We start from the raw sequence: 16,270 nt of genomic DNA, 5'->3' as shown, positions 1-16,270 counted from the left end.
AACTTGCCCCCCCTCTAACAGCCGTGTACCGCAAGTCTCTAGAGGAACAGAAGGTTCCAAATGATTGGAAAAGAGCACAGGTAGTCCCAGTCTTTAAGAAGGGTCGTCGAGCAGATGCGCAAAACTATAGACCTATATCTCTGACGTCGATATGTTGTAGAATTTTAGAACATGTTTTTTGCTCGAGTATCACGCCGTTTTTGGAAACCCAGAATCTACTCTGTAGGAATCAACATGGATTCCGGTAACAGCGATCGTGTGAGACCCAACTCGCTTTATTTGTTCATGAGACCCAGAAAATATTAGATACAGGCTCCCAGGTAGATGCTATTTTTCTTGACTTCCGGAAGGCGTTCGATACAGTTCCGCACTGTCGCCTGATAAACAAAGTAAGAGCCTACGGAATATCAGACCAGCTGTGTGGCTGGATTGAAGAGTTTTTAGCAAACAGAACACAGCATGTTGTTATCAATGGAGAGACATCTACAGACGTCAAAGTAACCTCTGGCGTGCCACAGGGGAGTGTTATGGGACCATTGCTTTTCACAATATATATAAATGACCTAGTAGATAGTGTCTGAAGTCCCATGCGGCTTTTCGCGGATGATGCTGTAGTATACAGAGAAGTTGCAGCATTAGAAAATTGTAGCGAAACGCAGGAACGTCTGCAGCGGATAGGCACTTGGTGCAGGGAGTGGCAACTGACTCTTAACATAGACAAATATAATGTATTGCGAATACATAGAAAGAAGGATCCTTTATTGTATGATTATATGATAGCGGAACAAACACTGGTAGCAGTTACTTCTGTAAAATATCTGGGAGTATGCATGCGGAAGGATTTGAAGTGAAATGATCACATAAAATTAATTGTTGGTAAGGCGGGTACCAGGTTGAGATTCATTGGGAGAGTCCTTAGAAAATGTAGTCCATCAACAAAGGAGGTGGCTTACAAAACACTCGTTCGACCTATACTTGAGTATTGCTCATCAGTGTGGGATCCGTACCAGATCGGGTTGACGGAGGAGATAGAGAAGATCCAAAGAAGAGCGGCGCGTTTCGTCACAGGGTTATTTGATAACCGTGATAGCGTTACGGAGATGTTTAACAAACTCAAGTGGCAGACTCTGCAAGAGAGGCGCTCTGCATCACGATGTAGCTTGCTCGCCAGGTTTCGAGAGGGTGTGTTTCTGGATGAGGTATCGAATATATTGCTTCCCCCTACTTATACCTCCCGAGGAAATCACAAATATAAAATTAGAGAGATTAGAGCGCACACGGAGGCTTTCAGACAGTCGTTCTTCCCGCGAACCATACGCAACTGGAACAGGAAAGGGAGGTAATGACAGTGGCACGTAAAGTGCCCTCCGCCACACACCGTTGGGTGGCTTGCGGAGTATAAATGTAGATGTAGAACAGTCTATCACTCTAAAACTGTCTTACTAAATAATTCAGATGTAGGTGGGTAAAACAACAACTTTAACGATGAGTTTAATTTCACTGAACAATACCATCCTTCGGTACAACAGTGGGAAAGTTAATCTTGGACATAAGTTAATGTTAACTTCACAGTGTAACACACTTTTAATTGAGGTAGTGAAATTGAGCTTTGATGCGGTGGCAATTTGCTGGTACAGTGCAACCACATTTTACCCATCTTCTCATTCTCTGGAACACTACAAAAACTTTCCAGGGGTTTTTATAGATGTATTTGTACAGTATGAATACAGTATAACACATTTTCTGACATGTAAATTTCAAACCCAGACATCACTGAAAATTAGCATTACGACCTTAGGAGGAGCGAGCTCGCCAGTGATGTTACAGGCATCACATGACTCAAATGGAGCATTTTAGCGGGCTTTCAAATTAATTGAATTTCATTTTCATAAAAGAACAGTGAAATTGAAGAGGAAAAAAGCATGCTAGGAACATAAAATGGCATATTTAATCATTTAAGACAATTTCAGGAAAACAGTTGAATTCCTTACTATACCAAACTTTTCCCCTAACCAGAAAGTATTATAACACAGGGAAGATTTGGACTCCCTCTGAATAAAATACTTCACTTCATAAAACTGCAAAATCTGGTGAGAAAATGCTTATTCAAAAGATCATACTATGTTATGAAACTTACCGTAACTATGAAATCCAAAACGCTATAATATTGTTGAATAATTGTCACAGTCCCTCATAAAAAAATTGTAATGCTGAAAATTCTTTATAAATCCAATGAGTATGTTAGCATTGTAGGTTTTATCTTCTCCTTCCTAGGTTAGGGCTTTCTAGGTGCTACACTCCAATTTCAATTTTTCATCTTTCATTGTTCCTTCTAATATGCCTCCTGCATTTTGTTCTCTCACTCAACTCCCCCCCCCCCCCCCCCCCCTCCCACCTTCCTCCTCCTCCATCCCCTTCCAGGACCACTGTTTTCTTTTCCTTACATTTGTGGAAAATTTTCATTTAAAAAAAAAATTCTGCTGCACATCTGTCTTTCTATCTATTCCTCCTCCTCCTCCTCCTCCTCCTCCTCCTCCTCCTTCTTCTTCTTCTTCTTCTCCTTCTTGTAAAGGGAACACTAATGCTTGATTTACTCACATGGAACAAATGTGGAAGCGTAACACTTCTGAATTCCTAGAGCTGACACAAGTGATGTCCTATAACAGCATGGTACAGGATGGAGATAAACAAGACAGAGTTAAATTGAGTAATATGGTCCATGTGACCTGGCAAGGACATGGCAATAAATTTAAATAATAAAATATCCAAAGGTGGCTCATTCTAAAGGGCCAGTGGGGCCCAGCCCCACCAAAAATTTTGTAATGTATTTTTCTCAGTTCTATATCAAACAGTTCGAGTATGACAACTCTCACATAGTATGACTGACAGAAACTCTATGTAATCAGGTACAGTTTGTAAGTGCACACAAAGTGTAACATTCTGCAGTGGCGAACCAGTTTTTCTTTCCCCATCCAAAGCCGAGAGCCAGGGGCAGCTGGCCCATAGCCCCATACTCCCTCCACACTCCTGGCTCGCAATCACAGTGATGTGACCATTAACTTTCCCTTCTCCACCTTCCTTCCCACCACAGCATAACTGTGGGCCAGCAAGCAAGGATCCCAGTGGATATGCAAATGCGTACCCCTCATTCCCCGCACCCAAGCCACGACCGCCCTTACTCCCATCCACACCTCCAGATCTGAAAACTGCAGTCGCAGTGACATGACCAAGTTGCTTCCCTTTCTCCACATTGGCCCTCACTCTAGTGCAGCTTAGGGCCAACTCAAGTAGACCTGATGGACAGATCACCTCACCCGTACCCCTCTTTCCCCTGCACTGCCCAGCCGCATTCCCACTCTCCTCCCTTTGGCCACCTGTCCACAAGTCTTCACAATGTTTGGGGCCAGCCACCTCTGGCCTGCAGCCCCTAACTGTAGTTTCTGTCATGTGCCTTACTGCATTCCTTTCCCCACCTACTGTCCTTCATTAAAGGGAAATGTGAAAACAGCGAACGAGGTGGCCTCTCATTCATGTCTCATATTCTCGAGCTGTGTGGTAAAATTCGACTCTTTATAAAGTGATTTTAAAATGAATAAAGTAGATTGATTGTTTAAAACACCCTTTCATTTATTCGGTACGGAAGAGAAGCTGGAAATTGAGTGGTAGGCACACATCAACCAAAAGTAATAATCATCATCTTGTGGTGTTGCAGCTCTTCTTGTTGTGTCCGTGATTTCTACGAAAATAGGACGAGGAATTCCCCTTATACAAGACAGCTTTTTTCTGTTTTGTTTCACCTACACATGTTTCAGCACTTTTTGTGCTTCTTCAATGGGTTATTTTTATTTTCTAACTTACATGATGCAATTGGACATTTATTTTGGTAGCTATTCTGCTACACAGTCTACAACATCTCATGGTTTTGATATTGTGGTGCTTTCTCATATGTTGTTGGCGAACTGAATAGGCTGATTTTGTGACCTATGCTTGCTCAACACTGCACTTTCTCTGATTTTTCAAAACATAGGGCAGAGTTTTTGTCACCATTATGTGTGGTATTCATTTGAAATGAATACTCTGCCTATGTTTTGCAGAATCAGAGAAAGTGCAGTGTCAGGCAACCATAGGTCACGAAATCAGCCTACTCACTTCGCCAACAACATATGAAAAAGCACCACAATATCAAAAGCATGAGAAAAGCATGAGAAGTTGTAGACTGTGTAGCAAAATAGCTACCAAAATAAACGTCCAACAGCAAACAAAAAATAACCCACTGAAGATATCAAAAAAAGTGCTGAAACATATATGAGTGAAACAAAACAGAAGAAAGTCATCTTGCACAAGGTGGAATTCGTTGTCCTATCAATGAAAAGATTTCTTGATGTCTCAACTCGATGGAAAGGAGAAGAGAACTTTTTGCAACACATGGTTATGAAAAAAGTGTTGGTTAACAGTAAGTGAAGAGAAACAAAAATTATTTCATTTCTACTGTGTTATTTGGTGCTGAAGGATTGTGGGAAACAGTCAGTGGTAATGATGTAAAACATTTAAGTGAATGACTTAAGGAAGATGAAGAAAGTGCACTACATTTAGAAAATGCTTGTAAATACAAAATGATTGGCAAAATTAACATTGCTGCTCAGTCTGACTTGGTTTATAAAATGTTAATCCAGAAACATAACATACATGAAGCATAGAAACACATTAAACAGAATAGTAGAGGGCTTAATGTTTTGTGGAATTCGTGAATTGGCACTAAGGGCTCACAATGAAAAATGGAAGTCGACAAACTATGGCAAATGCCTAGATTTGTTGCCTCGTCTAAGAAATCTTGGAAGTGTGTTAGATGACCACTTAGGCACTTCTAGTACCTTCTGTATGTAAATATATGTCACATATGACACACAATGAACTTTTAGACTGTATATATCAAGAGCTGGTTAAAGAGATTAATGCTGCCACTTTTGTTTCTGAGCAGGCAGAAGAAACAAGAGACATTAAGTGCAGAAGATAGTTCATCGTTATATTATGGTATATTAAGCAGAAGAAAACTGTTAAAAGATTCCTTTCTTTTGAATACGTTAATGACAGGACATCATGTGGGCTTAGTGAAGTTCTAAAAAAGTCTTGAATCTTTCAGTGTTCAAGAAAAATCATCGCTCGGGCACACATGGTGCCCTAGTAATGAGTGGCACTTGTGGTGTACAGAATCTGATAATGTCCCATATGTCACGTACATTCATTGTTATATACATCAAATCAATTTGGTTATTCAGAATATTTATAGTAAAGATCAAGGAAAAATATTCTTGGGGTGATATTACAATAAGAGAAGCATTTGCTATACAAAATTTACCTCACAATCCATATTTTTTGTTCCTTCTAAATTTTTTCAACGAGATTATGAAACATGTTGGTATTTTGCATAACACAGTTCAGATGCACAGTGCAAATGCCATTACTATATTCAAAGCATTATGCCACTTTGAGTCAGTACAAGAGAATAGTTAAAGGTATCAGGTTTCTGAAGATGAATGTTTTTCTCCTTCAAGAAAATGTTCCAAATATAGCACTGAACTTGATCTGACAACAGATGCCAAAGAAGTTTGTGACACTGTGACCAACCAACTGAAAGGAAGATTCCAAAACTCTCATGTATTTATAGCTTCAAAATTATTGATCCAAAACAGTTTGTTTCTTTCACAGAACATTTCCAAGCCACTTTAGTCAATACTTCTTCATTAAATTACAGACCCTTTATTTGCCATGATAAATTGAAAAATGAACTGTCAGTAATTTATCACAAAGATACGCTTAAGGATATTACGTCAATTTGTGAACTGTTCACCTTTCTTGTGGAACATTCCTTTGAAGAATCATTTACTGAAGTGCACAAAACACTGCAAATTGCCTAACTGCACCTGTTTCAACAGCAGAAACAGAGAACAGTTTCTGTACTTTAAAAAAAATAAAACCTCCCCCACAAACAGTATGTATCAGGAAAGACTGAACTTAGTGGCTGTTTATTCCATTCATAAGGCGGAAATAAGTAAAATTCCAAACTTCAACAACAGAGTAATTGAGTCAAAAGAACAGGCATGCACAACTACTACACAAGTAACCTTACAGAATAGAAACCTCATTAGTTAACATGTGACTTGGGTAAAATACGTGTGACACCACTCCTACCCAAGGTTTTTCCAAGAGTTTGTGCCCTCGATCATAAGGCAAAAGCCTTACCAATATTTGCTCTCCGGAGTATTCTCAATGGGGAAAAATTACTTGCTTCCTCTCACAGTTACACCATTTTTCTTTTTATACCACAATCAGACTACAGAAACACAACTAGAGTAAGTATAAACATCAGTCCAGAAACTTTGTAGTCCACAGCAGAAAGTTCTATGAAAAAACTTTCTGAGTGGTTCACAAAAAACAAACTAATTACAAATACTGAAAAAGCTGTGTGTGTCGATTTTCATTTAATTCCTCCGACTAATCAAATGTCTATTCCAGCACAATTAAAAAATGATCCCCTAGAAAATGTAAGTGTCACAAAAATTTTGGTACTATGGGTTCAGCAAGACATACACATACAAATAAATTGTCTAGAAAACTATCATCTGTGTGCTATGACCTAAGAACTTTAAAGGCTACCAGAAACAAAACAAAAGAAATGTAGTATCATATCCCAAAATCACCCAGAATATTTGTGAAGTGCACAAAAATCACAGTTCAAATAAACACTTACCAGCCTGGTTCAAGATCTAACATTCCAGACGACAGCCTCCTGCGTACAGCATTAGGCCAACCACCTGTATTTGCGTCTTGGTGGTTAACAAGCCACCGGGCAGCATCATAAAACTGAGCAATGTGTTGACTGGATGAGAGAGTTATATTATCCACACACCCAGTTCCATGAAATGTCAAAGCTACAACCTACAACAGAACAAACACGAAACTACTACTACAACTTGCACACTTCAGTAGCATGACAGTACCACTTCCTTTGTGTTATTAACCACCAACAAAACAGGAATCTATGGATTTGATATAAAAGAAACAATAGTGCTCATTTTTAAGGAACAATCTGTCATAGCCTGCACATGTGAAACTGTTTTTTGACTTTGGAATCAAAAGCAATCAATTCAAAAAAAGTGGACGAGTTGTTTACTACAGACCAGTCCGTGAGATGTAAAATAAAATCTATGTATAAAGCCACAAATTTACGTAATTACTGAACAAGTTTATCATTAGTGGTAGTTACCTTCAAACTAAACTCCTTTGGGTCTATAGGTCTGCCTTAATTCCCTCCAATGCTCAAAACATTTCTGCATCTACAAGGTGTACAATTTTGCTTTGGCCATTTTTCCCCAACATTTGAGGCTTTAATGACACAAATTGGTTACACATGAATCATTCAAAGTATTTTCCATCGCTGGCCACTACTTTCTCCCACCTTTTGGGCTGTGTACGAATCCCGCGTCAAAAAAATTTTTCATCTTTTGAAGCAATCCATGAATTGATCCAATTTGTGAAATCTTCATGAGATTGAAAGTGTTAGTCAGCCAGGCCATGCACAACTATTCACAAACACACAAACGCTGTTCAACGTCTCTTGGTTTCAGCTCACACAAGACCTAAGTTCCTTCTTTCTGAATCATGCCCATAGCCTTGAGATGTTTTGAAATGGTTAGCTGTGTCACTCCCACTAGTCGTGACAATTCTTCTTGAGTTTCATGCGAGTCTTTACTCAACAACGTCTCCAATTCTGCATCTTCGAAAGCACTCTCTCTTCCACCACTATACCGGTCTACGGCGTTAAAATCACCGTTTCTGAAGTGTTGAAACCACTCACAGCTCGTTCTTTCACTAATAGCATCCTTACCATACATACTTGAGAGCATTTGATGAGACTCAGCAGCTGTTTTCTTCATATTGAAACAAAACAGTAACACGTCCCGCAAATGATGAGAATTAGGCTCATGAACTGACATTTTCAATCAAGAACAACTTTATGATGAATACACAAATTTATTAATGTTTGAATGAGGTTATGTTGACTGAGGTTCAAGCTAACTGCTCTACGACTGCGATCTGTTTCTTTTGACTGCTACTTACCGTTGTCACCACCTATCGGCAAATGGCGGAAGCAAAGTTGTACACCTAGTAGCATTCCACAGCAAAGAACCAAAGAAACTGGTACACCCAACTAATATCATATGTCTGAAGTACTGCTGGAGGGAATTCACACCATGACTCCTGCAAGGCTGTCCATAAATCTGTAAGAGTATGAGGGGATGGAGATCTATTCTGAACAGTACGTTGCAAGGCGATATGCTCAATAATGTTCATGTCTGGGGAGTTTCGCAACCAGTGGAAGTGTTTAAGCTCAGAAGTGTGTTCCTGGGGCCACTCTGTAGCAAATCTGAACATTTGCAGTGTTGCATTGTACTGCTGGAATTGCCCCAGTCTGTTGGAATGCACAATGGACATGAACAGATCAGGTGATCAGACAGAATGCTTACGTACGTGTCACCTGTGAGAGTCGTACTAGACATACCAGGGGTCCCATATCACTCCAAACTGCATGCCCCCCACACCATTACAGAGCCTCCACCAGCTTGGAAAGTCCCCTGCTGACATGCAGGGTCATGGATTCATGAGGTGGTGGTCTCCATACCTGTACACATCCATCCACTCAATACAATTTGGAACAAGACTCGTCTGACCAGGCAACATGTTTCCAGTCATCAACAGTCCAATGTCGATGTAGATGGTCCCAGGTGAGGTGTAAAGCTTTGGGTCATGCAGTCATCAAAGATACACGACCGGGCCTTCGGCTCTGAAAGCCCAAAAGTCCAACATTTGATGTTTTATGGGATTCCTGATATTCACAGTACACTCGTGAAATGGCCGTACGAGAAAATGCCCACTTCATCACTGCTCTGTCGCATCGCTCGTGCGCCAACTATAATACCACGTTCAAACTCACTTAAATCTTGATAACTTGCCATCGTAGCAGCAGTAATCGATCAACAACTGCGTCAGACACTTGTCGTCTTATGTAAGCGTTGCCAACCGCAGTGTTGTATTGTGCCTGTTTACGTATCATTGTATTTGAATATGCATGCCTATACCAATTTCTTTGGCACTTCAGTGTAAAAGGTTGTGCAAGAGCTCTGCCTTTTTACCTTCCAGCAGAGAGCAAGAAAACCGTGCAATAAACTCTTTGTCCACTGAAAACTGAGCTGATCCATTCTAAACAAACTTGTCACAGCCAAAGCACACAGTCCAAAAAGTCTGAGTCAGAAAGTAACTGCATGTCTATAAACTTTGGCAAATAGTTCCTTAGTAATTTAAGCATTTTACTGAGTGGAGGTCGTCATCGTCATCGTCATCATTATTTATGCAATGCTGCTAAAAATAGTAGATGAAACAAGTTCATAGCTTTGGCTATTCCCCGTATTCAGTTAAGTTCTTTTGTTTGCTTTCTGAACTACAACTGAACCAACCAGTTTCAAAATTCCCATCTTCCAAACTCAGAATACACTGCAAGGTGAGTAGCAGTTACAGATAGAATGTGCAACTTGTCACCAATACAGTGCTATATAAAAAGTATTTGGAAAGGCTTCAGAAAAATAGATTTATTTGAAATATTGCTACTATCCCTTAAAATTCTTCAAAGTACAGCCCTTGAGCATCAACAACTTTTGCCAGCAGCTTTTCCATGCCTCTAAAGATACCCTGGTAGGTAGATTCTGGAAGATTCGGGTATGCATGCAAGCTTCTTTGATGGCACTTAGGGTCCCAAGGTGGTGTCCTCTAAGGGAGGATTTTACTTTTGGGAATAGTAAATAGTCTGCTGGTGATCAGTTGGGACTATAAAGGGATTGGAGAATCATCACAATGTCACTATTGTCAGGTAGTCTCTGACCTTGAAGTAGGTGTGATTGGGTGCATTGTCATGATGCAAATTCCAATACAGGGTGATAACTAGCCTCGCCCGGTTGACCTTCCTCTTCAGTCTTCTTAGTATTTCAAAGCAAAAAGCACCATTCACTGTCTACCCCCCAGGTACAAATTTGTAGTGGACAACTCTCTAGGCACTGACAAAAATTATTAGCTTGTCTTTCACTCTGGATTTGCTCATTCAATCATTTTTGGACAAGGTGATGCTACAGTGTCACTTGGAACCTTGCTGCTTTATTTCCAGGTCATAATTGAATTCCCACATTTCATCTTCCATGATTATGTTATCCACAAAGCCAAGGTCTTCTACAAAGCACTGCAGAAGGTCTTCACAGGCAGACACTTGCCTCTGCTTTTGGTCATTCTTCAAGATCTTTGGAATGAGTTTAGAGCAGATCTCTTGCATCGCCAAATTTTCAGTCATAATGATATGCACTGTTATCATTGCAACTGCATCTGTGACTACACACATATTTAACTGATAGTCTCAATTTAGCACTTTATGCATATGCTGCATGTTGTCACTGGTTCTTGACGTCAGTGCCATCCAATGTGGGGCTCGTCCTCCAACTCTGTGGGCCATCTTTGAAGAGCTTGTGCCATTGGAAAACTGCTGTTTGTGAACACTTTGTGAGTCATGGCCAATGTGTCCTTACTACACAAAATTTTATGATGTACCTCTGTTCACTCATTCACTGCATTTTGCACCTGCAATGAGTCACTGAACAGGGCACAAGTAAAAACACAATCTCACTTGAACAAATGCTTGCAGGCGACTGGCACTTGGCAAGTGTTGATGGTCACGCTCCCCACCCACCACTGAGCAAGTGCAGTGCGAGTGCAATGTGACAAAATGTCACATCAGGAGAAAGTTGTTCCCAATACTTTTTATACAGACTGTGTCAATGGACCCATAAAACAAAAAAATCTCTGGAAAGAAATTTACCTGTACCGCTTACTACAAAGTTTTTTCCCCCCCTTGGAAACATCCACTTATTGTTAGTAATGGGACTGAGCAGACTGAATATGACGAGGATGCAGGAGGGGAGACAGTGACACACAAAACCAATCTTGAGTCACATTACATACTGGTTTTACAGAACAAAAAATATGGGTTTTGCGGCTTGGTGTCATGCTGCTTCCACTCACAGCCTGAGAATACTGATTTTGATAACAACAATATCTTCACCTACTTCCTGCAGACTAAAACTTGACGATTTTTGCTCGCTTTTCAGTTACAGCGTACTAACTTATATAACTGCTATTCAGTCAGTCATTCGTGTAAACGAACTGTGCTGTATGTGTACATAGCAGGCAATATGTATCTAATCACCACACATCTAGTTGTCAGGCTATACTCCTCACTGCTACTTTGGGCCACACTATTGACTGCTTTTGTGACTTGATAAGTTCTCCTCTGACTGCAAGCTTATAATTGTCATAATCTACACCAATGTACCAATGTGAAATAATGTTGCAAATACAATGTCCAATAAAAAGTGAAGCATTCAGAACACATAGTCAGATGTTAATGCAACTTTGTAAATGCACACACCATCAATAAGTATGTAAATGATTATCACTGCAACTCTCCGTGACAAGTAGAATGGCCACTGGGTGCTTTAGTACTCTTAACATTTAGTTTTGTTAATATGCCTTGTGGAGTATATAAAAGACATAAGCCATGTCAGATTTTCAGTGGTCACTGTGGAAGACATGGAAGATGCCAAGTACTCGAGGAGCCTCACTGTGAATCTCTATTTGACCGGCTGGTGGAACTGTGATACCTCAATTTGTAAGGCATTCATTCATATGTCACAGTGGCCCAATGTTGGACTGCATGAAAACTTGAGGGCAGACATACTCGTCAACAATATTCTGGTCGACCAAGTCTGATGACCATGAGGGAGGATAACTGTACTGAGCACCAAGCACATTGTAGTCCATTCAAATTTGTCACATCTACATCTGCCATCTGAGAACAAGTAATAGATTCCCTATAACATTCAGTGTCATCCCATATCACTGGGCTGAGACTAGCAGCACCTGGGCTACCAAATATTGTTCAATGCGTAGGATGCCTTCAACATCACTACACAAACAGCTGAGTACTTTGGAGTGGTAACATGACCAGGAAGCATGGACTGCTGGCAAATGGCATCACATTGCGTTCAGTGATGAATCACAGTTCTGCACTAACCCGGATGACCATTGTCAGCGAGTATGGTGGCAACATCGGGAGAGGTCACATGCTTTCCATGTTTTGGAGAAACACAGTGAAGTTATATTTGGTGTCATGGTGTGGGGAATCATCGGATATGCCTTCAGGTCACAGTTGGTAGTGATTGAGGGAGCTCTGATGGGAAAATGGTGCATCATGGACATCCTGTGTCATTACAGTTGCGTCTTATGGGGCACTACTGAGGTGCTATTTTTCAATAGGACAATGCTCTTGCACACACGACACATGTCTCTGTGAACTATCTATCTGATGTAGATGTACTCCCACGGCCAGCAAGATCCCCAGATCTTTGCCCAATAGGACATGAGAAGGATCAGTTAAAACAGCTGTGTCAGTTATAACAGTTGTGCACCAACCTGCCTCACAGGAGAATACAACAGTTTTAGGCACCCATCCCAACCAAATCAATGCACACATCCAGGCTACAGGAGAAGCAATGCCATACTGAGAAGTGGGTTCATACTGCCAAGTTATTTGTAAGTTTGACACAATTTTGTAATCACTGGCACAACATCACGTACCCTCTAAATCTCCTAAGTTTAATTTCAATTTCTTCTCCCCTTCTGGGTGCTCCACATTTTGTCAGGAAGTATAACAGCAATACACATCGCATATCACAATTTAAAGCAATGCACAGGATGTTACAAAAATGAAAGGTTTGTTACAAAATGATCTCTCTCTCTCTCTCTCTCTCTCTCTCTCTCTCTCTCTCTCTCTCACACACACACACACACACACACACACACACACACACACACACGCTCAAACCAAAAAACAGCGAGAACAGTTTTCTGACTTGTCTGATGCAGGCCAGACAATTTTCTTTCCTGTTCCAGTCATTTCATCTCACAATAGCACACCAAATCTGAAATGTACTCAATTATTCATCACACATAGCACATATTTTCCAATCTTTTGCCTTTCCACGAAATTTGTTGTGTCTACAGCTCCTAGTATTATGGAAGCTATTCCTTCACGTCTCGGAATACAGTCTACTATCCTGTTCCTTCTTTTAAACAGCGTTTTCTACAAATTCCTTTCCCTGCTAATTCTGGGAGCTTTGTTGTTCCTTACTTTATCAGTCAACTTAATTTTCAAAATCCTTCCACAACAGAACACCTCAAATACCTTGACTGTCCACTTTTCGGGTTTTCCAACAATCCTTGACTCACTTCCAAACAGTTGTGCTCTAGACAAAATGATCACAAAAAATCTTTCCTACATGCTTCATTCTAGCAGAGTTCTCTGGCACGAAATCCTCTCTTTGCCTGCACTTGTCTGCTTCTTATGTCCTCCTTCCTTCATCCATCACACATCGCATTATTTCCAAAGTACGAGAATTCCTTCACTGTTTATTATGTGGTTGCAATTTTGATGTTAAGTTTGTTGCTAACCTCACTGCTGCTGCTCCTTAACACTTTTTTCTTTATTCAGTTTCTTTTCATTTCATATCGTCTGCTAACAAGACTGTTAATTTCATTCAACAAATTGCTGTAATTCTTCTTGTACAGTTAAAAGCTAACATCACATTATGTGTGTGCTAATTCATCCTTTTACTGATTTTTAAGATCCTTTTGTGACCAGCAGTTAACTGTTTGTGGTGTATTACCTACATCACATATCTATTAGAGCTGTAACTCGATCTGCTGGGTGCCATATTCTGAAAAGCTGAGAATTGAAAAAACTCCAGTAATGAACAGTAAAAATTTAATGCTCAAATGAAAAATTGGTGCAATCTCACAACCCTTTCACTAATGCACTATACAATGAACACCTATACTAAGCATATTACTACCCACGCAAAATATGTATTCTACATCACTTTTTTCTGAGACGTTTCAGGTCTAACAAGGGCACCTTATGGTCTGACCCCCTTCCATTTTCTTCGTACTCACTTATTTTTAATTATTAATGGCACAAAAAATTTGTATATTTATTGTGAATTAAAATTTGATACAAAAATGCTATCCAGCAAATAGCAAATAAAATACTTCTCTTTTTGTATCAAAAAAATATAATTCAGTATTTGTTAATTAATATTTCCACTAAATGATAAATAAATAACTTAAATAAAGGAAACAAAAGTTTCTGCTAATCAGAATCACACCAGTGACTTCATGATTGTACATCATGCACTCAGCTATTGGTTATGTTAATGGACATGAGCTGTTTTATACTTAACAGCAATCAGAAATATTCTAATCTTCAAACACAATTTTTTCATAAAGTTTGAGAATTTCAATGTACTCCTTTAGGAAAGTTATTTAAGTATGAAGAAAATGAAATATTGCAACCCCGTAATGTTTTCTTGTAAGATTATACCTTATTAGGTCTATGTACTGAACAATCTAATATCTATGACAATATGTCTTTTTTGGTCAAAACTAGGCTTTGATGCACAAATACTGAAGCGTATGTAGGCAATGGGGCATTTGCAACTACCTTAAACAAATTATTTTATTCTCATGTTAATCCCATTCCCAAATGCAATGCACCGATTCAGATATCGAAAATGTAAAAAATAGCTACTAAGTTAACCAGTGTTATGAAAGGAAATGAATTGAGTCAAAGCTAATAGTATCAAATTAGCAGTGCACAGTAAGAGTACAGGACAACATAAGCAATTGCCCTGAAATTGATGTGGATGGAGCTTGTAATGAGACTCTCAGTCAATTAACATGTCTTTTTAATTGAAGGTGCAGCCAGACAAAGAAGAACAACATATAACGAAAAGATGATAAGGTGACCCAACTACATAGGCAGAAATTACACAGTCAACAAAGGCAAAGGATTGTGATTAGTGACAGCAGTTGGGAAAGTTGCCTAATACTAGTTGTTTGACGGTCAGCAACAAAAACAACAGAAAGGATAGGACGGACGAACTACATATTTTAAATAAACTTTTCTTTTATTCAATTAGAAGCTAAATAAAGGTTTAATAAACATCTACTTATAAGATTTATGTACACCATCACGTAGGTCACACTGTGAATTTCTAATTATTTGTTTAACATGATGTTAGTGACACACTGTAAGTTTCATATAGAATAAATTATTTAGCTGTGCATTGCAAAACACTTTGGTGTAACAACACATATTTTTTAAAGAGTTTTTATTTTATTTCAAGGAGTAAGAAGAAAAAAAGATGAGGGTTTAGCATCCCAGTGACGAGAACTAAGAGACTAAGCGTGAGCTTACTGATCAATGTTAGAGAAGGTACTTAAGTCACGTCAACTTCAAAGCAACCATTCTGGAATTCACATTAATCAGTTTAAGAAAACCACAGCAGACCTTATACAAGATGGCTGTATGGCAATTTGAAAGCCACTCTCTCTAGAGCAAGTCGAGTGCCTTACGTAGGATATGGACGATGCTTTTGCTCTAACATCATCACCATCCTTAACTTAGTAGATAATGTATGAAAAGCAATGTAGGATTTGTTTAGGCCAAATCAGCACTTCAAAGTTGCCACAATGGTCTGTAAAGGTGTAAAATTCAAACTAGATATCCTACAGTGTAGCTTACAGGTCAGTGTCTGGCATTATAACATCCATACTTCTCATATTGGTGTCCAGGGTCCATTCTGGTGATGATCTTTTTCACATTGTCTTGCAAGTCATCATGTTGAAAAAGGCACAAAGTACCAATTGTAGCAAAGCCTCTCACACATGATGAGAGGAAATACTATAAAACCTGTAGTACTTTGCTTCACTATGTTATATGTTACTGTAATGACAGCAATGATGTATCTCGAAGCTTCAATGGCCATTTACATCAAAAGCATATCTGACCGAATCTTATTAAAAACTTCCATAAAGTAACTTGTCGGTGTGTAGTATGCAGTTGCATCTTGTGAATGATGTCATATGGTGAACTTACTTCTGATGACAATCTTCACTGGAACCCTTTTCCATGATCCAAGATCTCTACACGTGGTACAATATTCTTCAACAATAAACCTAGCAAATTCAAAGATTCAGCCTTGGTGACAGTGCAAGAAGTAAGACAGTAAGTGCACATCACTATCTGTTTCTTGCTGTTACTCAACTTTGGAAATCT

General features: G+C 39.4%; 1 protein-coding gene across 2 annotated transcripts in view; it reads right to left on the bottom strand.

Moving 5' to 3' along the window:
* The window catches only part of LOC126475303 (D-glucuronyl C5-epimerase B), a 417,781-nt gene that overhangs the window by 34,817 nt on the left and 366,694 nt on the right, over positions 1-16,270 (bottom strand). For both annotated transcript variants that reach the window (XM_050103072.1, XM_050103071.1), the window contains exon 8: positions 6,749-6,936. In XM_050103072.1, coding sequence (XP_049959029.1) covers positions 6,749-6,936 — 188 coding nt within the window. The remainder of the gene's footprint in view (positions 1-6,748; positions 6,937-16,270) is intronic.

Source organism: Schistocerca serialis, chromosome 4, assembly GCF_023864345.2.
Source record: "Schistocerca serialis cubense isolate TAMUIC-IGC-003099 chromosome 4, iqSchSeri2.2, whole genome shotgun sequence".
In the NCBI taxonomy this organism is placed as follows: domain Eukaryota; kingdom Metazoa; phylum Arthropoda; class Insecta; order Orthoptera; family Acrididae; genus Schistocerca; species Schistocerca serialis.
This window is presented reverse-complemented; position numbering and strand designations above follow the sequence as displayed.